General features: G+C 46.1%; 1 protein-coding gene and 1 long non-coding RNA gene across 2 annotated transcripts; both read right to left on the bottom strand.

Moving 5' to 3' along the window:
* Positions 1–4435: 4435 nt before the first annotated feature.
* On the bottom strand, positions 4436–7926 carry LOC136461645 (uncharacterized). The gene is made up of 3 exons (XR_010760420.1): positions 7110–7926; positions 4564–4763; positions 4436–4483 (listed from the first exon to the last, which is right to left on the bottom strand). It is a non-coding gene; the product is annotated as an uncharacterized lncRNA (long non-coding RNA).
* Positions 7927–11486: 3560 nt separating this feature from the next.
* On the bottom strand, positions 11487–14682 carry LOC136461644 (serine/threonine protein phosphatase 2A 57 kDa regulatory subunit B' kappa isoform-like). Its single transcript, XM_066460933.1, has 2 exons — positions 13022–14682; positions 11487–12093 (listed from the first exon to the last, which is right to left on the bottom strand). The coding sequence occupies exons 1-2, from the start codon at positions 14150–14152 to the stop codon at positions 11713–11715; spliced, it is 1512 nt and encodes a 503-aa protein (XP_066317030.1). The 5' UTR covers positions 14153–14682; the 3' UTR covers positions 11487–11712.
* Positions 14683–27914: the final 13232 nt, after the last annotated feature.

Here is a 27914-nt window from a genome sequence, read left to right on the forward strand (position 1 = left end):
GATGTTAATATTTGATTAGTTAGTATAGTTATAGTTAGAAAATGTAATAATGTTAGTATGGACATTACGTACGATGATTTCGACGACTTCATGAAGTTTCTTGAAATGCTTTTGCAGATGGATTATTGTGTTAGAGTTTTGTTCGGAGGAAGTGTTAGGAGAGAAGATGGTATGTTTGAGGATATGGAAGAAGAATTGGAATGGTTTGATGAACCTCCTAGCTTCAACGACCTTTGTGTCCATTTGAATACAAAGTTTGGGGGTGATTTCACACTCAAGGGGAGGTTTGATACTGGGAAGACTAGGGCACACTATGTCCTCATGCCCTTGCGCGATCCTACTCACTGGTCCCGCTACATAAGGGTTCTCTAAGGTTCCAATGTGCCCATGGCTGAGGTGGTGGTGGAGAATGGGTACATGATGCATGGTGTGCAGGACGGCCCATCTATTGATGGTTTTGGAGGCAATGAACAAGAATTAGGTGTTCGAAGGGGAAGCAAGTCAGGATAACATGAATTTGGACGGACAGTTGATGCAGGAGCAGTTTCATTCAACTAGCAGTAGGCTGTATAAGCAATGACTTCGATGTAGAATGAGTTCGAACAGGAAGAGGAGGAGCGGGAGGAGGAGGACAGGATCGGTGATGTAGTTAGCAGTGATTCAGACGATTCTAATGATGACCAAGGAGGTACAGATGCTTGTGGCAACAACGGCTGATGCCATGCCAGTACCGATTCATACTATGCCATTACCAGTACGAACCGAGGTTTTACATGGTGTCCATGTTCAGGGTAGACTAGTCACAGATTTGGCTGCAGATGATAACCCCTATGATTCATGGGCCAGAATTAGCGAAGCGCAGCAGTATGTTCCACCACCACCTTACACAACGACTGAGCTTGAGCAACTAAGGTCCAAGAACGTACCTTTCAGGGGTGTTCCGAACTATAGGGATGTCAGCATGACGGATATGGCAGTTTGTGATACCAGGTCTCTAGCTGTGTAGGAATTCATTGTATAACCATGAGAAAGAACCCCTTAGGAAGGGGATGATATTCAACACAATGTCAGAGATGAAACTCTTCCTTCAGGACTATGCTGTGTACCACCATAGATCGTACACCATAACTCATTCGGACCAGGAGTTGAGGTACCACTTGATATGCAAAAATGGTTGTCTATGGAGGTTAAATGCACGAAGGAGACAGAGTGATGGTAAGTGGAGGATAACTAAAGTTGTTGAACTCCACACTTGCCTAGATAATAGGGGGAAGGAAAATCATCAGTAGCTCACTGCACGTTACCTTGTCCATCGTATATTGGGCCTCGTTGATGACAATAACGACATCTCGGTATCTTCTTTACAACAGTCCATATCTGGATTCGTTAGGTACGATGTGTCGTACGGAAAGGCTTGGCGTGCTAAGCAAATCGCTCTCACGATTCGATGGGGTACTTGGGAGGAAGCATACAACAGGGTGCCCCGCATCTTATGTGCAATGCATTATTACAACCCTGGCTTAAAATGGTTTGTGGACATCGGAGGGATGTTTTTTCGGGACCCATTGAGGCATGTCCTCTATCGTGTGTTCTGGTCGTTCGCGCAAACAGAACATGCATTCTAGTTTTGTCGGCCAGTCGTACTTGTTGATGGCACTTTCCTGATAGGAAAAGTATAGGGGCACCTTGATGATGGCTGCTGCTGTTGATCCTGAGGCACCAGATAGTACCCGTGGCTTTTGCTTTGGCAGAGGGAGAGAACAATGAATCGTGGTCTTGGTTCATGCGGCTACTACGTGTCCAAGTGCTTGGCCCAACTCGCACTATATGTTTGATCTCCGACCGTCACGTAGGGCTTCTTAATGCTATAGGTGAGCAAATAGATGGGTTCCCGCCTCTAGTACATAGATGGTGCATGAGACACTTTGCCGCTAAATTTCTGGCGGCGTCAGTGGAAGGAGGTATGTGACAAAGTAAAGGCTCTATGTTGTGTACGTATAGAGCACTGAGTTCAAGGAGACAAAGAGAGAAGTAGACAAGATGGTAAATGTAGCAGGGAAAGGCTTGGTTAGAGGCGCAGATAGGAACAGAAGGCTCAGTGGGATGTTAGCATATGACGAGGGGGGTTTTAGGTATGGCATCATGACTACTAACTCCTCAGAGTCCTTCAACCGTGTATTCAGCGGAGTTCGATCATTGCCTATGTCTGGAATTGTTGAGTTCTCCTTTCATAAGTGCAACGAATATTTTGTGAAGAGGTGGGAACTTGCACAGAGGAATATAGCTGAGCAGAGGGCGTTTTGGAAAGGCCAGAACTGAACATTTGAAGGAGGCCAAGGAAATTGGCCAAGCAGCATACCGCCGAGCCATATGGACCCCTGCCGCCATATCTTTAGTGTATGGGGCAAGGGTGGCACAAGCTTGGGCGGCGAACGTTATGGTGGATGAAACTACCGAGTTGATCTTGAGAAGGTAGAGTGCAGTTGCAACGTCCCTCAGATCATGCATGCCCCTTGCTCTCATATGATCATGGCCTACAGGGTTCGTGGGTACAACTATGAGGATCTACCTATATATGTCAACCTTGTATCTCCGTTCGAACACCGTTAGTATTTGGGAGATGAGCTTTGAGCCATACCTAGACCCAACACAGTGGCCACCTTATAATAGGTTATGACTACGTGCCGCATCCGGATCTAATGAAGTTAGGGAAGGGTAGAAGGAAGAAGAAGCGACTGAAGGGGGACATGGACGCTATAGAGGGTACGATGAAGACATGTACGATGGGGGAGACTTCAACGAGACCCGTGGCTAGAAATCTTTGCTCCGTTTGTAAGCAATCTGGCCACTAAGGCTAGCCGGCATAGAAGACAACAGGTGATTTATATTGTGTTTGTATTACATAACAAGTAGTTCAAATTGTGCTATGGTACATAATGTTTATCTAAAAAATATTAATTTGAATACTCTAACCCTTTGTTTATCATTTTGTAATAGGATGGCCCCTCCCACGCCTGCACCAGCTGTACCCCCTTCTTGATGTGGAGTACGACGACCCCCTTCTTCTACTGGACGACGAGGTTTCCAAGAGGCGTTCAAGGGATCCTTACATTCGTGGGACTTAGTTCATTACGTTAAACTTATGTCGAACGAATATTATCGTTGAAAACTTGTACTCATAAACAAATGAAAATATTATGTGCCAACTCGTTTTGTAGCTTAATGTTCATTTTGTACATTTATTAGCTTAATGTTCGTTTTATACAGCACTTGTAGTTTAGCACAACACCACCAACAACTAAATTATTACTGGCTAGCCGTTGGCTGACCGACTCACTGATGCGCCATGTACTATGGCGTGGCCCAGACCGCCGTGGCCTATGGCGCGGTAGAACCATCCTATGTGGCAACTGAACCCGTGCTACGGCACGACAAATGATTATGTTCGTTTTATAAATTTTGAATGCATGATACAAACAGTTGTGATCACTTAAGATCGATCACTTAAGATACAATCAAAAACTCTCAGTCAGAAACATATTGAGTCAGCAACTCGTCGTCCGAGTACCAATCCTCAACCACAACCCTGTTTCTATGGCTAAGGTCACCTACATTGCCTTGATCTGTCTTTCGCCTGTAGTAAGCGACCTCCGCTTATCTGCGGCCTCTGTAGCCTGAGTGAAGAACGCGTCGTCATCCTCCTCCGCCTGCAAGCCCGCCTCTACTAGAGCGATGAGCTCGCTCAGTCTAGAAGTGTCATCCTCAGCCTCCTCCGCCGGCAAGCCCGTCTCTGCTAGAACGATGAGCTCGCTTAGTCTGGCAGTGTCGTCCTCATCCTCCTCCACCGACAAGCCCGCCTCTGCTAGAGCGATGAGCTCGCTCAGTCTGGCAGTGTCATCCTCAGCCTCCTCCACCGGCAAGCCCGCCTCTGCTAGAGCGATGAGCTCGCTCAGTCTTGCAGTGTCGTCCTCCTCGTCGTCCCCCTCATCAGACACAATAATCGGTGATTCAACGATGCGACCAGCTCGCTTTCTGTGCTCATCTAGCTTCTTTTGTTTTGCTTTTGGAGGTTCTTCGGGCCATTTGTTCTTAGGACCATACAACCACTTCTTAAAACGACACTTCGCCATTGAATACACCTAAATAACATGACATTAGTACATGACACATATACCTCAACTTTTGAACAAATACACTTTGCACTTACTTCATGCTTGTTTGGACACACAAACTCCAACGTATTGTCAGGGTTTATCACGGCTCGGTCTCCGCAATGGCACAGAGGAGGTTCCTCGAGACGTCTAACTGTGGCTAAGTGCTTCTCCTTAGCCGTCATTAGAGAGGGGTTAGGGGGAGGTGGAACCCACCGCTCGAAGTGCTCTCGTGGATGTCGCCCTCTCCACCAATCGTCGAAAAGGAGGTACCTAGGGTCAAACTTGTCTGCACCATCGATTCACTGAAAGAAAAAACACCTCTCATGGTCCTACACAACAAAAATTCAACAAAATATTAGTAACCTAGTAATACAAATGAAAAGAAAAATATACGGTAATAATTACTTACATTAAAACGACTGCACGTGTAGAAGCAACGAGCCCCTGTGTCCACATGTCTCGATTGAAACACGTCGGCCGGACGACCACAGTCACAATTAGGGTCAGAGAGTTTAGGAGGGAGGGGGCATCTTTGCTAGAATTGTCGGGGTACATTTCTCTAGGACGACCCCGTTTTCGCCATAACTGCTCCCGAAACATGTCTTCCATCTAATAAAACGGTTCAAATTAAACATCAATCAAAACAACGCAAATTAATAAAAAATATAATCATTTGCAATGGAACTAAAATATTATAAACAACAATTATAGCAACAAAAAATTACATGGCAAACATACTTCTAACTAAATAATTAACCTTAACATTGACAAACTCAAACTCATATCTTCACCATAGTTCCCAAAAAAAATTCTGCTAACCTTAACTCCATTCATAATATCATATCCATTATTCAAACAAAATAAAATATGCATCAGAACCTTAAATGAGGACGAGGAGGGATGGAGGCGGCCGGAGGGGGAGGCACGCCTGCGTGCGGGCGCGGTGGCGGCGTCCTCGGCCGCGGGCAGGCGCGGGCGAAGGCGGGCGCGGCGGCACTGCCTTGCTCTTTTTCTCACAGAACGCCGACTGCTCGGGCAAAAGACAGCGGCGGCGTTTATACCGGGCTCTGCCGCGCCATGGATCAGGGCGCGGCACTACCGCGCCAAGATCGGTGGCGCGGCAGAGCCTTGCCACGTCAGCGGTCAGCGGTGATGGTCGCCGCCACGTAAGGCCTCTGCCGCGCCACCATGCATGGCGCGGCACAGGCATTTGGCCGTGCCATGGCAATAGGCGCGGCCAAAAGTGTTAGTTTTAAAAAAAAATGACAGTGTTAGATTTAAAATTATATTAAAAAAAGGGTTAAAATTAAAAAAAAATCGTCAGGAACAATTGATTAGCCCAGCAGCAGAGGTAGTCGAGGCAGCACTCGCAGGTCTCGTAGCAGCAGCAGCAGAAGCAGCAGCACGCGGTGAAGAGGCTGCCAAAGATGAGGGATGGATGATGAGCAAACAAGAGGTCCGAGGAACCGAGGAGAGTGACAAAGGCAGCCTCTGTCGTGGCGGCGCTTCTGGACGTGCCCGTAGTAGGACATCTCCTGCGTCGCCGGAGGGCTATACATCTACCGGAGACGAAAAGTTCGCGAGATAGGAAGCTTTGTTTAAGCTGTATGGGTATGTTTGTTTCCTGTCCCATTTCTATCCTGGCTAGAATCCTAGGCTGGACGTCTTAGTCTGCTCGGTCTAAGCCAATCCTTAGTTGTTTGGTTGTCCGTGCTATCTAAGCCTAACTAGCAAATGATGTGTTTAGTTGTCTGATTTGCTTTGCATAGAGTCACCGCTTCTTTGACTTGTAAGTTTACCCCATTCTTCTATTGGGCATCCTTGGAGAGCACGACAGCAGCAGGACGACCTCGCCGCCAGCGTCGTGCGCACACTGCCACGCGAATGGAGATTGTCAGCCATGGAGATGACACCACATACCGCTGAGGTCTTGTTTAGGGTGTGTTTAGTTGAGGAGGTAAAAATTTTTTGGTGTCACATCAGATGTGTCGGAAGGATGTCGAGAGGGGGTTTTAGATACTAATAAAAAAACAAATTACAGAACTCATCAGGAAACTGCGAGACGAATCTAATGATACTAATTAATCGGGCATTAGCACATATGGGTTACTGTAGAACTTAAGGTTTTTCATGAACTAATTAGGCTTAAAAGATTCGTCTCGCGATTTCGTCGAGAACTGTGCAATTAGTTTTTTTAAGTACTTCATGCATGTGTCCAAACATGCTCTTTTATTGTAGGAGGCAAAAAAAATTTGGAAACTAAACAGGGCCTTAGTTCTAAAAAGTTTTCCTAAAAAATGCTACAGTAGCAATCACATCGAATCTTACGATACGTGCATGGAGCATTAAATGTAGACGGAAAAAAAAACTAACTGCACAGTTTAGTGGGAAATCGCGAGACGAATGTTTTGAGCCTAATTAGTCCATGATTGAACACTAATTGCCAGATAAAAACAAAAATGCTACAATAGCCAAATTCCCAAATTTCACTGAACTAAACAAGGCCTGAATCGGTTCGAACATGCCATGCTGTATTTGCCCAGTCATAAAACTAACATGCTGCCAAAGTTCTTCTGCTCCTGCTATTCGAAGGTCTAGTATATAGCAGGTTGATGGAGTTTGAGTTCTGCTTAAAGGAAGTAGCATGTTGATTGGATTGCATTTGGACAGTCACGAAACTGAATGGTCTAGAAGCAGGTTGATGCAGTTCAGTGAGTGCCTCAATCCAGATCAATCTATTCCATTTGAACAACCAAATAACAACAAAAATTCATGTGATTTAGCACACAAACATATCTGCAATCATCATTGAGCAGAGGCATGTGAACCAACCTGACTGCCAGTCGAGAATTTACATCACAGAAATCAGAGTAAAACGTAGACATGACTAAAATTCAGTGGGCAATGAGAGCAGAGAATTAAGGGGACAAGGCAGCGCATGCGCATTGCTACTACCTTGGGCGTCGACAGCGTTATCAGATATTCAGATCCTCCAAGCTCAGCACCTGGGGTTCCTCGTCCTCCTAGATGTTCCACCAAGCACCATCTTCGGCAGCACGGCGCAGCGGCCGTGGACTTGTACCTCCCGAAGTCGCAGTTGGAGCAGAGGAAGGCGGAAGACGAGGCGCGGCGGAAGACAGCCCCGGCGGCGAGGCATTCGGCACAGAGCGGGGCGCGGGCGTGGTGGAGCAGACCCCGGCGGCGCGGCACTCGATGCAGAACGCCGCTGCCGCGGTTCCACAGTAGTGGCAGGTCGTTGCCTCCGTGGTTGTCGCTCAGGCATGGCGCCGCGGCGAGCACGCGGGGTCCGTCGAGGCGCTGAGGGAGCAGGCCACCTTCTCGAACGCCCGGCACGCGAACGCGGAGGAGCTGTGCGGCCGAGGGGCTGCGAGGATGCCCAGCACGCGGACGCCATTGACGCCCCTCCCCTGCTCCGCTTGGCCACACTGCGCAGAGTTCCCGTCCACGAGCGCGTTCGACGGAAGGGGACACGGATTCAGATCACGAAACAACATTTACGGGATTGAGGGTGTTGCTTGCTTGTGGAGCTCCCGTCCACGAGCGTGGTGAACCTCGAGCCGCACCGCGTGGACCTCCGCTTGGATCTTGCGGGATGAGCGCGGCGCAGCCGACGAGCTCGCCGGGGATGCGGTTGGCCGGCGCGCGGACACGGACGAGCTGCGCGGACGGCGAGGAGCTGGCCGGGGAAACAGGTGACCGGCGGCGGACGGGGAGGAGCTACCGGGAGGCGGGCGGTGATGCGCGCGTGGATAGCGGGGAGACAATCCGAATTTTGCCCATATGGGTTCGCCCAAATACCATCAATTTTGTGGGCTTCGTTGAAATGCACTTATGAAACGAGTGACCATTTTGCCCCTGAGCTCATTGAATCGGTGGGAAAAATGAGCAGAGAGAGAAGTACGGACGGTGGTGCTGCTCACCGTCGGGCACAGAGAGAGACGGTGGGAGACAGAGAGGGGCTTGAGCGGTGGAGCTGCTCACCGCTGAGCAGAACACCTAGGCGAGCGGCCGGTCGCTAGACTAGCGCTGGGAGCATGCGGCTCCTGTTGCTCGGCCTCCCACGGCGAACAAGCATGAAGAAACGAAGAACTGGAAATCTAGAATAGGAAACCGGCGGCCACAAAATCGACGAAAAACTAGACCAAATCAAAACAAATCGCGAACAAACATTTCACAGGCCATCACAAGGGAGTTGGTGAGCATAGTCTAAGATATCATCGCCCAATTTCAACCCAAACTCCGAGAAAATTAGATCACGGCCAAGAACACGAAAAACTCCCCAAAAACAAAATTCGTTCAATTTCTTCGTGCTCGACTCGATTCAATCAAATTCACTTAAGGGGTAGCATCAACTCATGTCATAGCACGAATCTGAGCAAAAAGGAATGAACTAAATCGGTCTCAAAATGAAGAATCGAAGCAAGAACTGGGGAGGGAAAAACTAAGAAAAAAACTGCAAAAATAAAATCACAGACACAATCCCTAGAACACGAATTGGTAGTGTCATTGCCAATTGGTGCCGTCCTTTCACAGATAAACACAGAGAAGGCAAACATTGGAACAACAGGCATTCTAGGCCAAACCCTAGAACACGAATCGAAGTCATCGAAGGGACGAATCAGAGAGGCAAAAGCAAAATCCTAAAATACAAGAGGAAACAGGAGCACCTGAGACTGCTCTGTGCAAACCGTGGCATCGCCGAGACCCACCGGCACCGGGCACGAGCACCATGAGCGGCCACAGCAGGAGAGAGGGAGAGGGGGAAAGATGAGGACGATTGGCCTGCAAGGCCATGCCTCTGCCCTGCCCTGCGCCTTCCCCGTTGTGGGCTTCACTCTCCACTGCCGTCAGGGCCTAGCCCCTTGCGCCTTCCCCGCGGTGGCGCGGCTGGGATTGGGGGCGGCAACACGACCAGGGAGCCACGGGGGCTAGGGTAGGGGGCGTCGGCGTCGGCGTTCCGGCGTCGGGCTCCTGCCCGGAGCCTGGTCCTCGTTCTGCGACGGAGAGAGCGAGAATGAAAGAGAGTTCATGAGGGAGAGGAGAGTGAACGAGGGGATAAGGTAAATGGACACAGAGGGGTAAAACGGCCACAGTAAGTCAAATATTAGGCTGAAAAATATTAAAAGTTAGCTTAAATCATGAAATGGCAATATAACGTGAATGACCGATTTCATAGAGGCATTTTAACGAAGCCCACAATTTTAATGACATTTAAGCAAAAACCATCTGCCAGAAGGGCAAAATTCCAATTTTCTCGGATAGCGGGAGGTGAGGCGAGCGGATACGCGCGCTGGCTCGCGCCTGGCTCCGTGGAAACGGCCGCCCACCTCGTTCCCAGCTGGCCTGGCTAAAGTGGTCGGTGGCTCGAGCAGGACAGGCTAACCAGCCCAACCAGGCAACCAAACAGTTTGAAACTGGCTTACCGCAGCCTGGATTAAATCTGAAAAAGTAAAGTTTAGGAAGGTCACATTCGGTGTTACATCAAGATCTCATATGAGAGGGTTAGGATAGTAATAATAAAATAAATTATAGAAGTCCTCAGTAATGTACGAGACAAATTTATTAAGCTTAATTAATTCATCGTTAGCGCATGTTTGTTGTAGCATCATATTGTCAAATCATGTACTAATTAAGCTTAAAAATCATCTTGTAAATTAGTCATAATCTGTATAATTAATTATTTTTTAGTCTATATTTAATACTCTATGTATGTGTCCAACATACGATGCGATGTGACATGAAGTAAAAAGAAACTGAACAAGACCACCGCCCAACCAAACACAGGATTGCTGTGTGCCAGTGTCTCTTATATGAAGCTCAGCACTGTCAAGGCGGCCACGTGTCACTCTCAGACAGCTACTTCCTGTCTTCCTCGGGTATGCAAGTACCAGTGCTACTACGTGATTGGCCCCACGTGGATCAATAATCTCGTATCCGAAAGGATCATGCTGTACTGGAAGTTCCTCCCTCGGTCCCATAACAAGTGCATTTTTAGAGTCTATTTGGAACATAGGAATAAAAAATGTAGGAATGGGAGAAAATGTAGGAATAGGAAAGAAATGTGGTGGTAAAACAGAGGAATGAAAAAACACAGGAAATTTATACGAATGAGCGTTTGGAATGCAGGAATGAGGTAGTAGAAGAATCTCATTATATTTGGACTAATGATGTGCTTGTTTTGCTAAACTTGGTAGCTTGAGATTAGGTTTAGTAGGTCATTAACTCAACAATGGAGCACTGAAGCGTAGATCGTAGATCAAAGTTCTGGAGTTGGTGCATGGCGAGAACACAAGCGACGTGAATAGATAAAAAATGTTTCCTCCGTTTTTGTGTCTTGTTCTTTTTCTCACTGATGCATGGCAATAGTGTTCGGTAGCTTAGGCAGATGCGCATCATGTCACAGGAAATTTTCCAATGGCCTAGACTGGATGTTTTCTTTCCTTCAAAATGAATGGGTGAAGTAAACTTTCCATAGGAAAGGATCGCTCAATCCTGTGTTCCAAACACATGAACGGTACATAAAATGGAGGAATCTTGATTCCTGTACTTTTCCTTTTGGAAATCCCACAATCCAAACAGGGCCTTAGAGAATTAATTTCACTTGTCTTTTTCTATGTTCTCTCTTTCCAAAGCGTAACAATTATACCTTTATAGGAGCATATACGTAATTTCTCACTAATCTTGATCTTTTTACCTAAACTCTAGAAGTGTACTTATTTTGAGACGGAGATAGTAATCTTGTTTGACAGCGTATGATAGACACGTTAACGGATGTCTTGAGTAGCAATAAACAAGTGTACATTAAGAGATGCGGTGGCATTCAAACATCAGGTGAGAATTCACTCAGGATTCAGACAATACCATGTCATATCATACAAAGAGGCATATACAGGGCATGAATTCATTTCTTACTTTTCCAGTTGTACATATACGTATGAAAGTATTCATATTAACAATGTACATTTTGAAGGCTCTCCGGTCTCCACAGCTGGATCCAAATAATTCTCAGAATATTAGGTAAGATCATGATCCTACTTATAGTAGTACAAAATAGCAATCAGCAAGTAGATAACCTAAGCACAACATTCTGAAAGAGATGGTTCGTGTGTCAGCCGGCCTTAGCTGTTCTTGTTTCCTTCCCACCATATTCCATATTTGTCCACATAATAGAATAAAAAATAAGCATAAGCTATTTGCCACGAAAACAACAAAAAGGAAAGCTGCAAACTTGTTACTTGTCATCCTCCCATGATGCACACTGTCCAGACTCCAGATATACAGAGCAGAGCACTCTGGTAGAATCAGACAAGATTCAGGCAAGAAGAAAACACATGCCCATTTCAAGAATACGCCATGCAAAATTCAAAATGTCCCTTTGTCCTCAAACCATCAACTATTAATTACAGACTTTGACAGGGGGTTATGCATACAGAAGGTAACAAAATGCCTTTGTGCATCCCCAGTGAAGCAAGCAACTTCATCTAGCTTAGCTACCAAGTGGTGAAAACGGAGCACATTTTGTTGCAATCTCAGGTTCTCATGTCACGGTAGGGGCTACAAGACGACCCGACGAAGGGGGCGCAGGAAAGCTTGCGTCTGCAGCAATCACTGGTTGGTGATACCCATGAGCAGCGCTCCGCTCCAGCTGCTCCCACATGAGCCTCCGCCGCTCCTCAGTTGCAGCTCGCTTCTCCTCTTCCTCTTGGAAGTTGTTCTGGCAGGCTACAAGAAGCCTCTCATCCATTTCGCGGAACATTTTCCGCACATTCATTGTTACATTGAGGACAGATTGGTTCCAGTGCCAGCGGGTGTTCCGCTCCAGAGCTGGGTATATAATCGGTAGGATCACTTGACGGTTTTGGGAGATCATACCGAATAGGTGCTCGTTGTTCCATAGGAATAAGGCTCTCTCTGCAACCTGCAAAAGCCATGCCAAAGAAAAGCAGTGCTTGAGTTTCAAATGGTAACTCCTTTATGCAACAATACAACATGCAAGTGACATGAGCAAAGACAGTACAAACGCAAATGCCAGGCCGCTCACAACCCTACATTTATGTATCTTACTTAATCGACGAAGACAGATGAATACAATATGCTGTACAAACAAGGAAATAGGAGTCACTGTGTCCCATCCACATTAGTGCACAAAATCGATAGACAGATTCAAAATCACAATTCCACCTAGCTGATTGTCAAGTCCCACAAAGTGCAAATGTCTGTATCTTCAATTTATTGAGGAAATTAAAGTATTTACAAGAACAGCAGATTTTGGCAATTGCCACACATTAACACCCCAAAGATTCCTATCATCTGCCTTTGGACCATGGATTTATTTGTGACGTTAGACTTCAGAGTACACTGAGACCATTATGAGGCAGAATTAGAGAATTATAGGGCATTTCCAATTCTGTAGTAAAGCAAATGGCCTGAAGCCTCATAAAGGAAGTGGCCACCAACTAAACTTAAGCCAATAACATAAGTGTGTGGTCTCACTTTAGCCAACAAGAAAAGATTTTAACCACTGATGAAATTCTTATCATTAATTAGTAAGCACTATGTCATAAAGACACAGGGGACCATGTAAAGGGACACTAATAAATCAGAAAAAACAAGGCGAAAAGGAAAGGGGTCAAACAGACTCTTCAATTAAAATAAGTGAAAGATTGATCTGGCAAACAACATTGCAACTATTACTTGATTAAAAAAATAAAAAAGCTTAAAGCTGTGCATCTAACCTTTATTAGAGAAACTAATGATTACACGAGCATATATTCCTGTTAGCATTTCTTACCACGGCAACTGTTATGAGCACAAGACCAGAACAAAATATGAAGAGTGAATCTCACCTGAAAATGAGAGCTATTCAGGCAACTAGCAATCTTCCGGAACAAGGGAACCATGCATTTCTGAAATTCAGCCATGTCAGTCAACTCCAGCACCTCCTCCAACTCCCCCAAAAACATCATTTCCTTCTGACTATTTGTAACTGGCCAATACTTTAACAGGCCTCTGATCACAGTCCCAGAAAGCTTCGGTTCCTTCTCAATAAATTGTGTGATGCAATATGTCAGCTGTGGCAGATACACTCCCACTGATTTCGGCTTATGAAGTGGTATCAATGCTTTCCATAAGAACAGCTTATGTTCCTCCTTCAATGGCTTGGCAAACCCACTTATTACACTGCCAAAGACCTCCAACAGCTCGGCGATCCCATTGTGATGATCTGTCTCGAACACAAACCTATAGAAGATATTGCTCACAGCCTTACGGATGAATGGTCGGTTTCCCATGAACTTGCCATATATCCTATGCAATATTGTCTTCAAGCAGTCCCTTTCTCTCGGGTCATCCGAATCAAACAGATCAAGCAGCTTGGAGACGAAAGAGCTATCCACATACTTCCTAGCCACCTTAGCATCGACGAGCGGCGAAGTCACAAACCTAAGGAGAAACTCATAAACGACTTGCAGGTGGTACCAGGACGGATCGAAGAAGGGCTCGTCCTCCTCGGTCTCCGAAGCCGAGGTGCCAGACCGGACTTTGGGCGGGAAGACCCTGAACAGGTTAGCGGCGAACATGCGCACGCACGCTGCTATCATTGTCTCCGTGAGAGGATCCTCAGCGGCGCCAATGCAGTCGACCAGGGACATGAGCATCTGCCGCTTCCGCTCCTTCTCCGGCGAGTCCTTGCCCCGGTCGGAGAAGTCGTACACCGCGCAGCAAATGTTAACCTTCTGGACAAAGGCGTCCTCCCTGGACCTCACCTCGGCTCCGGCTCCGGCTCCGGCGCCAGCCGCGGGAGACGGAGGCGAAACGTTGGGCTTCGCCGTGACCCCATTCTCCCGCGGCGAGGCCCCATTCTCCCGCGGCGACGATAGGGGCGGCGGCGGCTTCGCAGGCGGCGAGCTCGCGGCCCCGCCGCCAGAGCTGGATTTCATCGCCTTCCACGACAGCTTTCCAATAAATTGCTTCCACATGTCGGCGAGATCCGGCGGCACCAACAACACATCAAATCTCCCCCAATTAAAGGATCATTCCGACAGGCCCGGCCTCCTCTCGGCAACACGGACACGGGGGCGCGAATCCCCGGGCCTTAAAAGAGCGCGCTTGGCAACGGCGACGAGCGGCCGATCCTCCCGCAGCGACAGCAAGAGATCGCAAGGTGCGCTGCACCCGCCGGTACAGATCAACCACCGCCCCCCGGTGAACGCACCGAGATGAGAGGGAATGCCACGCCGCGCCCAATAAAACCGGGCCGGGAGCGCGACGGCGAGGAGGAGGCCTGGCAGGGATCCGGCAATGGCGGGCTCAGCGCCAGATCCGGGGGCGGGAGGCGGCCATGGATGGCATTTCGGGAGGAGGGGAAAGGGCGTGGAGAAGTGAGGAAATTTTGGCGTTTTGAGGAGGGGTGGTGGTGGGCTGGTGGCAGGGGAGGGCAGCCGCTGGCGGAGAGGGGAGGAGGCGAGAGGACACTCTCCGAGTAGAACGAGCGAGCGAGCTGCAGTGGTGCGCTGCAAGGACGATGGATCGCCCGCTCGGCGCGGTTGGAACGTCGGATAGGGCGTTTCGAGCTTCCTCAGCCGTCGAATCTCGGCCTTTTTTATGGCTGGGTGCTCTCCATCTTTCGCTCTGGAAAGGCATACGGGTACGAACTGCATGATGGTGATTGGATAATGGGAAATCAGTTGTAACCGCTGGGGAAACATCGTTCGGTTGTTTCTTTCTTTAGCGACGGCACATGTTCAATTGCTAATTTCATAATGACCCACCACCATTTTTATCATTTTATTTATTTCTTCTTTTTCTATTAACACGTAGGGCAGCTTCAATAAAGACGCTTCAGCTAGCTCATACAAATCCACGTTAAGGAGAAAGATAAAAGAAAAAAGAGAAGAGAGAGAAAAGAAAAAGACAAGTGGTCCCACGCTAGGCTCTGGCAGGTTACGAGTTATGCTGCAGTGGCTAGATGCGAGAGTGTCCTGATGGCGGTTGCCAGTGGAGGAGCCATTAGTGCTAATCGTCTGATCCACATAGATTTTCAACATTTACTGCCCAATAAAGCACTATTACTCTTAAGAAACAATCAAAATCAGGGGTGCCCATGGCCCCCTTTGGTCTCAATGTTCCTCCGCCACGGCGGTTGGAGCACAAGCGGGTCCTGGTGGCTAGAGCACGAGCGAGTCCCGAAGCAAGCCATGATAGGGGGTGGTGACACTCGAAGCGAGTCGTGGCGATATACGGAGTGAGCTCCACCGGTGATACCACGGTAATGTCTAGAGCGACGGTGGGCAGGCGACGCCCGAGCGAGCAGGGGCTAGGTCAATGGCCACTTGCTACAACCTGGGGGTGCGAGCGAGGTGGTTGTTGTCATTAGACTAGGCGTGATCGAGGAGGAAGAAAGTGGGTGGGAAAAAGGAATACGTGGGACCTTTTGTAGGGTGTCTAAGTTTGTAGTATCGTTGGAGTATAAGTTAGTAAGTTGGCTCAATCGTTGTAGGTTCCCTTACGACTATAAAGATATGCACATTGCACACATACCAATGAAACGCATGAGTTTCTGGACCCGCTTACACCTCCTAGATAACGGCCATGTTAGTTAGCTAAAATATGAGCACTCATTTAAGTCGAAGTTTTCCACGAACTCTGCTCTACATACTCCACCAAGGAGCAGTTTCACCAAAAACCTGGAGTTTTTATAGCATCTCTTTAGATACTCTCTCAACTCTACCTTTTCCTAGAGCAGAGTTTTGGGAAATTTATTTGGCTAAAAAACATGGAGCAGACCAGTCCCAAATAGACCCTTAAACTCAAATGAACATTCCAAAGAAACCTGCCCGCCTTCTGATCGACGTGCTTCACTCATTTTATATCGGATTTGTCATCAACTTTGCATGAGATGGTGTTTGAGTTTGATTGTGAAGATATGAGCTGTGTGCTAGCAAAAGGTTGAGTAGTAGATCTTAAAACGTCAAGATAGTAATGGGAAATTTCAAGTTATATCATTGATGGAGTGATATTAGTTGTATTAGTTGGGTTATAATTGTGGTTCGAGCATTGCTAATTGTTATACTTTTGTTTTATTTCAAGCAACTAGGTGCATTCATGAAAACAAATTTGGTGCTTCGTTTTAGTAATACCTCATCTTAGATGGACTGGCCCATTATGAGTTCATCCATCAATGTTAGTACAATGACTATATCCCCATATTTGTGTTACTCAATGTGGATACATAGCATGAGATGTGAAAGGTCCTTGTTTGGTTTTGGTAATTGAGTAACAACCTAGATGGACTAATGTGTTTAAATGCGAGATACACAGGTAATTAGTCCATAAGCACACTTGTGTGAGCAACCTATGCCATGAAGGTGAAGATGGCTTGAGATGTTGCAAAGCTCACACATGAGATGAAGGAGCTCATTGCATATGAGACATGACATTGAGTCATGTGACTAAGGTAGAGAAGATCAAGACAAGACTTGGCTTGATGGACCAGTTGCAAGTGTGAAGGGCAAGTTGAGTGATGACTTGGGGCTGATGGACTGAAGCAACGGTGAAGAGCAAGTGAAGTCAAGATCGATGAACCAATACGGTCATGTGATGATATGAAGTGGATCATATCATTTGTGATTGGTTGGTGCATGTGTTGTATCAACATTGGAGGAGATGGAATGGAATGCGCAAGGCAAATGTATATTTGTAGGGCATTTTCATTTCACTGGTCTATGGTTGAGTAGAGAAGAAATAGACTAGATTTAGGATAGATAGCCGTACTATAAAGAGGGAAAATCTTTTAGTTACATAGTGCCACTAATTGTGAATCTCACTTACATATGCATTGTGCTTAGTGACGTGGTGAGGTGCAAGAGAAAAGTCTTTCAAAATGTTTGAATGAAAAGTGCTAACATAAAAGAAACACTTGTCACAACACTTGCACATGTTGATCTTGGCTGTTATCCTTTGTTGGGATGGATAGCCCTCCGTATAAGCTTTCCGGAATGTCCAAGATCATCGAGATCAGAGTTTGGAGATAAAAGTTATGGGCGTTTTAGTTTTCTTGGTGAATTCTGAGAGCCCAACCGAAGGCCCGGAAGATATTCGGTTTTATAATTACTCCAAGATGAGAGCTTATACTGGAGGTCCGGTTTCGCTCTAAAAATATTTTTTCAGAATCTAAGTGCTTCTACCGGAGGTCCGGTTGCCAAATCGGAGGTCCGATTTTCGCCCTAAAATTGATTTATTCTCAGAAGATGAGAGCCTCAACCGGAGGTCTGGTTCTGCGTTGTTTAAGGGCTGGAAACCAGAGCTCCGATTTGGACCGGAGGTCCGGTTCTGGGCGTTTCAGCACTAATGTTCATATCCGAAAAGAGTCATTGGAGTGGCGTGGGAGTGCACTTGGGCCACACCCTTGGGTGGCTGGCTGGCATGTGGATAAGGGGGGGTTCCCCCTCCTTCTCCCATACCCCTTGGATCATTTGTTGAGTTTGGGGAACCAAGTTCTAGGGTTGATCCTCTCCTCTCCTCTCCTCTCCTCTTCTCTCTCTCTCTCCCATGGTTTGTGCCAAAATTCCTATGAGAGATTGAGTGCCCTTTTGTGGGTGTTGATGAGAGATTGAAGATCACCTCCTCCCTTTCCTCTCCTTCTCAAGCTTGGTGCTAATTTGAGTGAGGGACCAAGAGACCTAGTGAGTGCATTTGAGGATTGCTTTTGGTGGCACTAGGAAATCTTTGTGATTGGGGATTTCTTGTTACTCTTGGTGATTACCATCACCTAAACGGCTTGGTGGATTGTGGTCTTCGTTGTGAAGCCCACGTGAAGATTGTGCGTGGCTCCGGATAAGGATTTGTGAGGGGTGTTGTGCTTGTGAGTAACTCTAGTAGAGCGTGTTATTGAGCTACCCTCACATTTGGGGTAGGTTCTTATGGCGCCCAATGTGTGGGTTAGGTTTATGAAATACCTATTAGCCGCCGAACCACCAAGTGAGCGGTCGACACAACAGGGACTAGCGTGTTGGCAAACACATGAACCTTAGGAGAAAAATTACCGTGTCAACACTATTCTTCTCATTGGTTTGTATTCCCCATACACAAGCTTGTATTTACTTTTATATATATTGTGCTTTGTGTAGTTGCTCTTGTAATTAGTTAGCTTGTATAGCTTGCTAGTTGAAAGGATCAAGATGCCTAAGAGGGGGGGTGAATTGGGCTAATTCTAAATTTCTTTGAAATAATTAAATCCTATGGTTAGCCTAATTAACCCCTTGTGCCTAGAAAGTATTTCTAATTATTCTACCGCACAAAAGACTTGCAACCTAAGTTCCAATCCTACTCTAGCATGGCAATTCTATAAATATAAAGATAAGAATTGAATTGCTCAAAGTAAATGCTCAAAGTAAATAGAGAAGGAGGAACGCGGTGATGTTTTGCTAAGGTATTGGAGAGTCATCACTCCCCACTAGTCCTCGTTGGAGCACCCACGCAAGGATGTAGCTCCCCCTTGATCCGCGTAAGGATCAAGTACTCTCTACGGGTTGATTCTTCGACACTCCATCGTGGTGAATCACCCACAACCGCTCACAACTTGAGTTGGGTCATCCACAAGCTCCGCCGGATGATCACCAAACTCCCAATCACCACCAAGCCGTCTAGGTGATGGCGATCACCAAGAGTAACAAGCACGAACTCTCATTTGACCACGACAAGCCTAATAAGAAGGTGGATGCACACTTTGCTACTCTTGATCTTCACTAATGAGGGCTCTCTTTGGGATTCTCAAATCTCAATCACCTCACTAGGACCTTGCTCTTTTTGGCACTCTCTAAGGTGTTTCTCAGCTGTTGGAATGAGCAAAAGTACCCCCACACACGAGCGGAGGTTGAATTTATAACACCGACTGAAAAACGAACTGTTATGTGCCTCTGCGGGGTGACCGGACGCTCCGGTCATGTTGACCGGACACACCGGTTAGTACACCCCGAACTCCAGTGGTTAAGTGTTGACCGGACGCTAGACAGCGTTCGGTCAGCACTTACCGGATGCATCCGGTCATGTTTTCCCCTCACTGGAACCTTACTGATGTCGACCGGTGTCTGGTCACTTACTGAGCAGCGTCCGGTCAGTAGCCGAAACCTGATCAGCGTCCGGTTAGCATTGACCGGACATGTCTGATCAGGATTCTCCCTCTCTGGGACCTTACTAGAGTCGACCGGACGCTGGCCCTCAGTGTCCGGTCACTTCCAGACGCTTTCACCTTGGTCAAATGAACTGACCGGACCCTGAGCCAACGTTCGGTCACACCGGAGCCAGCGTTCGGTCAGTATTTGACCCTCCATTCACTTCCAACTCTCGAACATATGTGAATGAAGTTTGCTTCATTGGATCAAAGGGCTGTTATGGAGCTACCTAGTGCTAGTTTTAATAAGTGTGCACCACACCTAACTCACTAGACTCACCTAGGTCAAGCTACCCATTCATACCCCCCTTAATAGTACGGCCAAAGGAAAAACAAAGTCCTAAACTACTCTAAGTGTCTCTTCAACTCCAATCGACACTTAGAACTAGCCCATCCTTAACCTTGTCATCCATCCTTTGAAAACCGAAATGATTTCCATCGTAGGGGCATGACAACCTTGATTGCCCATTCGATCTCCATTACCGTGACCTAACTTAATTATTTCTGCAAAACACACGTTAGTCATAGTAATCATGTATTGTCATTAATCACCGAAATCCAACTAGGGACCTAGATGCTTTCAATCACTCCCTTTTTGGTGATTGATGACAATATTACCTCGAGTATGTGAAAGAGATGAGTTTTTTAACATGCTCGGTTCATATAAGCTTTTGGCAATAAGAACAAAAGTGTTAGGCAAGCTTATATGACCCAAGCCATCATGATGTACTCAAAAGATATGAAATAAGCATGAGTACAAGTAATGAAGCTCATTTGCATCGGAGTAAAATGCGGAAGCAAAGGCAAATGAGCATAGCACAAGTGATATGACATATAAATAATTCAAAGTAGAGAGTACACATGTCATATATCATGATCACGTAGATATCACTATCACATAAATATAGTAGTAAACATGAATGCATAATGTATCACACACACAAATGCATAATAGTGTATCTCACATATAAAAACTCAAAATGTAATAGATAAGCTAATATAATAACTAAGCTCCCCTAGCTATGTAGCTCCCCTTAAGCCTAACATACTCAAACCCTCTCCCCCTTTGACATCAAACACCAAAACCTAAGGGTCAGTTGGTAGGGCTGCAGCGGATGAGTCGAGCACTAAGGTATGAGGAGCGAGGTGGAATTGGGTGCCATCATCATCTGATCCTGAGCTCTAGGCTATCTGACCCTCTGTAGCTAGAAGTGAGGCTAAAGCAGTCTAGGTCGGATCAGAAACTGGTGCTGTTGTAGGCTGGGCTGGTATAACTGAAGCAGCCGGCTCTGATGATGCCACTAAGGAGGGGAGCATCTCTGTCGTCGCTGTGATAAGTGTAGTCGTAGAAGGACCTGGAGCATATAGGTATGGAGGAGTGGGCTGCCCTTTCAACTCACTAAAGGAAGCTCTAAGACTTCTAGAGACTGAAGTGTCTGGCACTAGCAGCGACGATGTCTGTGCCGGTGTGAAGCCCGTCTGAAGTGGTGTGAACTGCGGGGCTACCACTGGCGAAGTGAACCACTAGGACACTTGCTCTATAGGTGAAGCATACTATGCTAGTGGCTGTCCTTAACTCTAAAGCCCACTAGGCTATAATGCTGGAGTCATCGAAGTGGTGGCAGACTGACCAAGCTAGGGCGAAGCCTATGGCGGTGGGGCCCCAATCGCTGTCACTACATGTTGCATAAATCCAAGAAGCTGCTGCTACATGAGGATCTGTTGCTGATGCATGGCCTGCTGCTGCTGCTGCTATAGAGCCTATGTCTGTTGCTGAATAACTAGCTACTATCGCTGGAACTCATCCTGCCAAGTCTGGAACTGAGCAAATGTAGCAGCTATCTCCTAAGCCTATCGTGCCTGGTCCTACCTCATCCACTCAAGTATAGCCACAAGAGCAGGGTCTATCTATGGAGCAGGTGGCGCTAAACTAGAGCTACTGGCCTCAGCATCATGTCATCATGGAGGCATCTGAGGAATGGGCTGGTAGTCATCATCAGAACTGTCACTGGGCTCGCTAGTGACCAACCCCTCCTGCTAAGCAAGCCGCTCCTCCTCTATGGCTGCAATACCCCTGATAATATCATCCTGCTAGGCTATAGTCTCTAGCACCTCTAGACGATGGTGCGGTTGGCTAGGTGCCTGTGGTATACTATGGTGGATCATCTGAGTTAGGTTATAAGCAGGAAACTCTGTAGTGGCACCACTATACTCAGCAATCATTTCAGGTGACCTAACTGTAATAGCTCTATGGATAAGGAATGTGATCTAGTGAGCATAGGGTAGCTGTCTGTGACCTCTGAAGCCCTCAGCTATAGTGTCCTCCATCTCTGATAGAAGAAGATCCCAAATATCAAAAACTGTCTACTGCATCAGAGAGTTAAGAAGCCATAGCTATATCCGAGTCAATCCCTCTCTATATCCCATTCTTAGAAGTAAAGTCCTCCTCATGATAGCCTCAATCACGCTAGCAATGGGAGTGAGATCACTGGGGTTCCTTTGTGACCCCTCACCAAAAGGCTCTATGAAGTAGTGACGAACCAAGTCCGTAGGCAGCACTATGCCACCATGAGGGTGTCTAGGGGGTGCAGTTTGTCCATAGCACACCTCATGTAACCTGACTGGCTGCTCCTGAAGCCTCAGTATCTCCCTGACCCTGGTGCTTGTCAGCCGGTAGTCTCTACCTCCGAATACAAAGTGTATGAACCTGTACCGGGGGTCAATCTAGAGAGTAGCATAGAACTGTCGAACCCAAGATGGAACATACAGCCCTATCCATCCGATCAGATCTGTCAGCCCTGGTAAATAGGATAGATATGGGCGAATATGCTCTCCAGCTGCTGCTACTATAGACTCTATGTACACACCCTCTATGATCTAAAAACTGCACCGCTGTTCAGATAGGCATTATAGAAATCCTCCTACAAGGGTGTATAGAATCCCTCTGATGCTCTCTCATCCCTCCTGGGTGGAAACCATACCTAAAGTCCACGAAACTCAGCTGCTGCACCTGCTTGGCCGTGGCGGCCCTCAGGTCAAGATGAGTTACTGGAGGCAGACCCTATGGTCGAGGCGATGGATGAGAACCCCTCCTTTGAGTGTCTGGCCTCGACGTGACTACTGCACGGGTATGACCAGAGCAGTGTAACTGTGGCTGAGGTGCTAGCTCTGTCTCCTCGGCCTGCTCATCCTCCTGAGACTACTGTGCTGGCTGTGGTGATGAGGACATCACTACTTCATTGCATACAAGCCAAGGAGAGGAGGAGGTCCAGCATGGGCGTCCAATTCATCTTTTTCATGGTGGAAGCCCAGTCCAACTCAAGTCCGAGTCTGGCTCGGGCTCTAGGACCAGTCTGCCTTAAACTGGTCATCCAGGACGCATCTAGACTCCATTTTCGACGATCCATATATGGTTGGAAAGATAATTTGATAAGGATGCCAATCCAAGTGGTTTCACATCAAAAGACCTTCAGAATCAATGGGAATCATCGAAACAAGTCAGTATCCAGAATCTATCAGGGTGCTGCGACACCGTCTTTTGGTCCGTTGGACCGTGTATCGTGTTTGGGCCTATTAGGGGGCGCGTCTAGGGGGTGATGCCCAAGACTCTATAAATAGTAGCCGTCGCTCTCCTTAGGATTTGAGTTTTGTTTAGTTCTTGATTTCCTCGTGATACAGATGTTATTTTGCTGCAACTGTCGCCGCCAAGGCCGCTTGCTGTGAACTAGGACCCCAGTTCTTGATCTTGTTCGCCTGTGGCGATTAGTCCTTTCAAATAAAGACTTGAACTCCTTATTTTCATAAGCCACATATTTATTTGCAATTTCAGATTGCGTTCATCCTGTTCTTGCTTGTTATCTTGATTCACTTGCAGGAAAGTCTTCTTGGCGAGGTCGATCGCGTTCACGTGGTTGATAACTAACGGAGCAGTGGTGTAATGGTTGCGGGGGTCTGAATTAGTCTTGGTTCAAAGCCTAGATCGTGAACATCGAGTCTCCACCAATCAATGATATCATACCTTTCAGAAGACCGGGCCTAGTCTACATCAAGTGATATCAGAGACCTTATTGCCTGTTATGTATAACTTTGTTTTCCCCTTTAGATTGTTACTGTTTTTGCATTACCTAGAGTCCACAAAAAGCCAAAAAAAATATACAACGTCACATATTCCCTGTCCTATAGCCTCATTGTGCCATGCAATTTCGTCTCTATTTTGCGTTGTTGAGTTTGTGTCCTAGGTCAAGTTCTGGTTGCTGGTTTTAGATCGTTTTTTAGTCCAGTTTGTGTTTCCCCCTTTGTTTTTCATCATAATCCGTGAACATCTTCAAGTCTTGTTGAGTTTCCTTTGTGTTCATAAAACCCTAGTCCACGCCATCTAATTTCCTACACTTGTCTTCACTGTTTCCATCAAATCATTGCTGTCGTGACCAATTTTACGTGTATTGTTCCCGTTTTGTCCTCTAATTCGTAGTGCGTTCTTAAAACTAGTCTAGTTTTCGCATACGAACTCGGATTTTGACATTTCATATATCAAAATCGATCAGAAAAAAATTTCGGATCTGCCCATCCCCGCCTTTATCGGGGTCAGAGATTTTTATTTTAGTCAAAAAGTGGTCATAAGATCCTTTTTTCGTGGTCACAAGGTTTTTATCGATTTTGAGCATGTCTTCTAAAAATTCCACAGGCCACGTCTTTCACTTGTTTAAGCTTATATTTTCTATGGTTACTTCTTTTGTGCTCCTAAGTGAAGAAAAAATATCAAAAAAATAAAAAGAAAACGTTGAAATTTCTCAAAAAAACAACGATAGGCAAAAAAAATAGAAAAAAAAGAGGGGCAAAAGAGGAACAATGTCTAGAGGAGCACATAGAGAGCGCCATTTGAGCTGTGTTTACATGTGCTGATTTCTACCTTGTTCCTAATCGTATTCTTGCTGTTCACATCACTTGATACATCTGGTACTTAGAACGTGAGTAGGCCAGCAACTAAGACAAGTACTTAGGATACTTATTCAGCTTTGTTATTCAGTTGCGAATTTTGCTATTCCTTGCTACTGTATTGTGCCTGTCCGAGCTCCACTTTCTTCTAACCAAGTACAGGTTCGCCTTGCAACTATTACACTCAAGCTACAACGGTATCACAGTCACCGACCGATTGCACCGCCTGTTGCTTTGGTAAGAACACTTGTAAGACCATGATAAGACGCTTGAGAGTTGAGTGCCTTATTTCTCATTGTCCACAACCTAAGTAGTTGGTAGGGATAGTACTATTTGTGTTGTCTTTTCCTTTCTACTAACCATGTTAGGAAAAGCCAGAGGCAGCGGTCAAGGAAACGAGGATGCACCTACAGATTTCAATGACTGTGTTTCTAAGAATAAGCTTCATGCCGTTCTTGATGACAAGTTCAATGAGATCCTTCAACAAATCACCAATTTGGCCAAGAGGATTGAAGATGTTGAACAACGACATCCTGAACCACGTCATAAAGATGATGATGATGATCTCTCTGAAGAGAACGATGGCGACGCGGAGGCTGAAGCCAAAGCTCAATGATGTGCTGAGGATGCACGTAACCGTAATCGGTTGAACTTTAACCGACGTGGTATGGGAGGTAACAACCAAGGTAATAATGATCCTTTCTCTAAAACCAAGTTTAAGATACCTCCTTTTTCTGGTTCTGCTGATCCTGAAGCATATTTAGATTGGGAGATGGCTGTAGATCAAAAATTTAGTTCCCATCAAGTACCTGAAGAATATAGAGTTAGACTTGCTACTAGTGAGTTTACTAGTTTTGCTCTTTTTTGGTGGAATGATATTCGCAATAATGCTAATGCTAATGCTCAAATACCTCAAACCTGGACTGTACTTAAATGACGAATGAAATCGAGATTTGTTCCTCCATACTATCAGCGTGATCTACGATTAAAATTGCAACGTTTAAATCAAGGTAGTAAAACTATTGAGGAATATTATCAGGAGCTTTTAATTGGTCTAGCACGTAGTAACATACAAGAGGATGATATGGATAAGTGTTCTAGATTTTTTGGAGGTTTGCGTCGTGAAATACATGATGTTCTTAACTATAAAGAATGGACTAGATTTTCCCAATTATATCATTATGCTATTAAAGCTGAAAGGGAAGTACATGGATGACAACATAGGCAGTCCATGACTCCATCCGTGACTCCATCCATTCCTTCACGTCCAACCAAGGTGAGCAAATTTTCTAATGTGTAGACACCACCAGCGCATGTAAAGAAGAGTTCTCCTATCACACCTCCTTCTAATGGATCTGCTATACCTTTCTCTAGTAGCTCTTCTAAAGTTATGTGCCACCGCTGCAAGGGCATAGGACATATTGCTAAAGAATGCCCCAGCAAACGCGCATATATTGCTACTGATGATGGTGGGTATGCTAGTGCTAGTGATGAAGAGAATGAATTTGTACTTGCAACTGATCTTTATGCAGATAAATTTGCGGATAGTGCTGAAGATCCTGATGAGGTAATTGATAGTGTGGCATGCACTACAGACTATAAATCAATCCTTGTTCAGCATGTTTTGAGTACACAAGTTGAGCCAGTAGACAAGCTACAACGCCATAATTTATTTCAAATATTCCTCATTGTCAATAATTTCTATGTCCGTGCTATAATTGATGGAGGGAGCAGCAATAACTTGGTAAGTTCTGAGCTTGTCAAGACTCTTGGTTTATCTACACGTGCTCTTCTACATTCATACCATGTTTAGTGGTTCAACAATAGTGGTAAGGCAAAGGTAACACAATCTGCTCGTGTGCATTTTTCTATCAGGTCATACCATGATTATGCTGATTTTGATGTCATGCCTATGCAAGCTTGTTCACTTTTGTTAGGCCATCCTTAGCAATATGATAATAATGTTGTACATCATGGTAGGCAAAATAGATATACTTTTATGTTTAAAGGAAAGACCATTGCTTTACTTCCTTAACACCTGCTGAAATTATGCAATATGAAAAGGAACTTGTTGAAAAGAAAAAGAAAGGCCTTGATAATGACACTAGTAAACCATTAAATGAACCTTCAAGTAACATGAAAGAAGTTTTATTTGCTCTAAAATTTGTTCTTGCTGTTCATGATGAACCATGTTATGCTCTAACTTGTACATCGCCTATATGTCCACTTGGTCCTACTCCTAGTGCTATGCCTCTTGTTGGTACTAACCTTTTGTAGGAGAAGGAGGATGAATTCCCAACAGGGAAGCCACTATGGCAGCTGCCTTTGTGAAGGATGGGGCACCAAGATGAACGTCTTCTTCTAGAACCATCGTTACTGTCATCCAATAGAGGAGACGATCTACTTCAGTCGAGGATGACTTTAATTCAAGAAAGGGAGGATGATGAGGACATCACTACTTCATTACACACAAGCCAAGGAGAGGAGGAGGTCCAGCATGGGTGTCCAATTCATCTTTTTCATGGTGGAAGCTCAGTCCAACTCAAGTTCGAGTCCGGCTTGGGCTCCAGGACCAGTCTGCCTTAAACTGGTCACCCAGGACGCATCCGGACTCTGTTTTCGACGATCCACATATGGTTGGAAAGATAATTTGATAAGGAAGCCAATACAAGTAGTTTCACATCAAAAGACCTTCGGAATCAATGGAGATTGTCAAAATAAGTCAGCATCTAGAATCTATCAGGGTGCTGTGACACCGTCTTTTGGTCCGTTGGACTATGTATCGTGTTTGGGCCCATTAGGGGGCGCATCCGGGGGGTGATGCCCAAGACTCTATAAATAATAGCCATCGCTCTCCTTAGGGTTTGGGTTTTGTTTAGTTCTTGATTTCCTCATGAAATAGACGTCATTTTGCTGCAACTGTCGCCGCCAAGGCCGCTTGCTATGAAATAGGGCCCCAGTTCTTGATCTTGTTCGCCTGTGGCGATTAGTCCTTTTGAATAAAGACTTGAACTCCTTCTTATTTTCATAAGCCTCATATTTATTTGCAATTTCAGATTATGTTCATCCCGTTCTTGCTTGTGACCTCGATTCGCTTGTAGGAAAGCCTTCTCGGCGAGGTCAATCGTGTTCGCGTGGTTGATAACCAACAGAGCAGTGGTGTAATGGTTGTGGGGGGTCTGAATCAGTCTTGGTTTGAAGCCTAGATCATGAACATTGAGTCTTCACCAATCGACGCTATCATATCTTTTGGAAGATCGGGCCTAGTCTACATCATGTGGCTCCTGAGTCTACTGTGCTGGCTAAGGCTCATGAGTCTGCTATGCTGGCCGAGGCTACTGCTATGGCTCCCCCTAAGGCTAAACCTCATCAATGGCAACACACCATCCGCCGATCATGAGAGTCCCAGCTGGACCACCATGAAGGTGCTCAACTCGCTCAAGTGAAGCCCTCGCTTCTGGTGAAAGCTGATCAGTAATCCGGACTCCACTACGAGTGACTCCTCTCTCGGCACGCTCTGTGGCCTCAGCAACTATGATGGCTCTCGCTGTATCTGTATCTGGATACTTGCGCTTCCATACTGCCAACTTCTTGGCCACCTTGCCTTTTGGTTCTACAGGCTAGCGAGGTGGGGG

This window comes from Miscanthus floridulus, chromosome 6, assembly GCF_019320115.1.
Source record: "Miscanthus floridulus cultivar M001 chromosome 6, ASM1932011v1, whole genome shotgun sequence".
Classification (NCBI taxonomy): domain Eukaryota; kingdom Viridiplantae; phylum Streptophyta; class Magnoliopsida; order Poales; family Poaceae; genus Miscanthus; species Miscanthus floridulus.

What these genes read in the sequence shown, in the direction of transcription:
- LOC136461644 (XM_066460933.1), bottom strand. Translation starts at nt 14,152, where the DNA reads ATGTGGAAGCAATTTATTGGAAAGCTGTCGTGGAAGGCGATGAAATCC. An exon ending in TGAATAGCTCTCATTTTCAG is followed by an intron (nt 12,094 to 13,021) that starts GTGAGATTCACT and finishes TGGCTTTTGCAG; the next exon opens with GTTGCAGAGAGAGCCTTATT.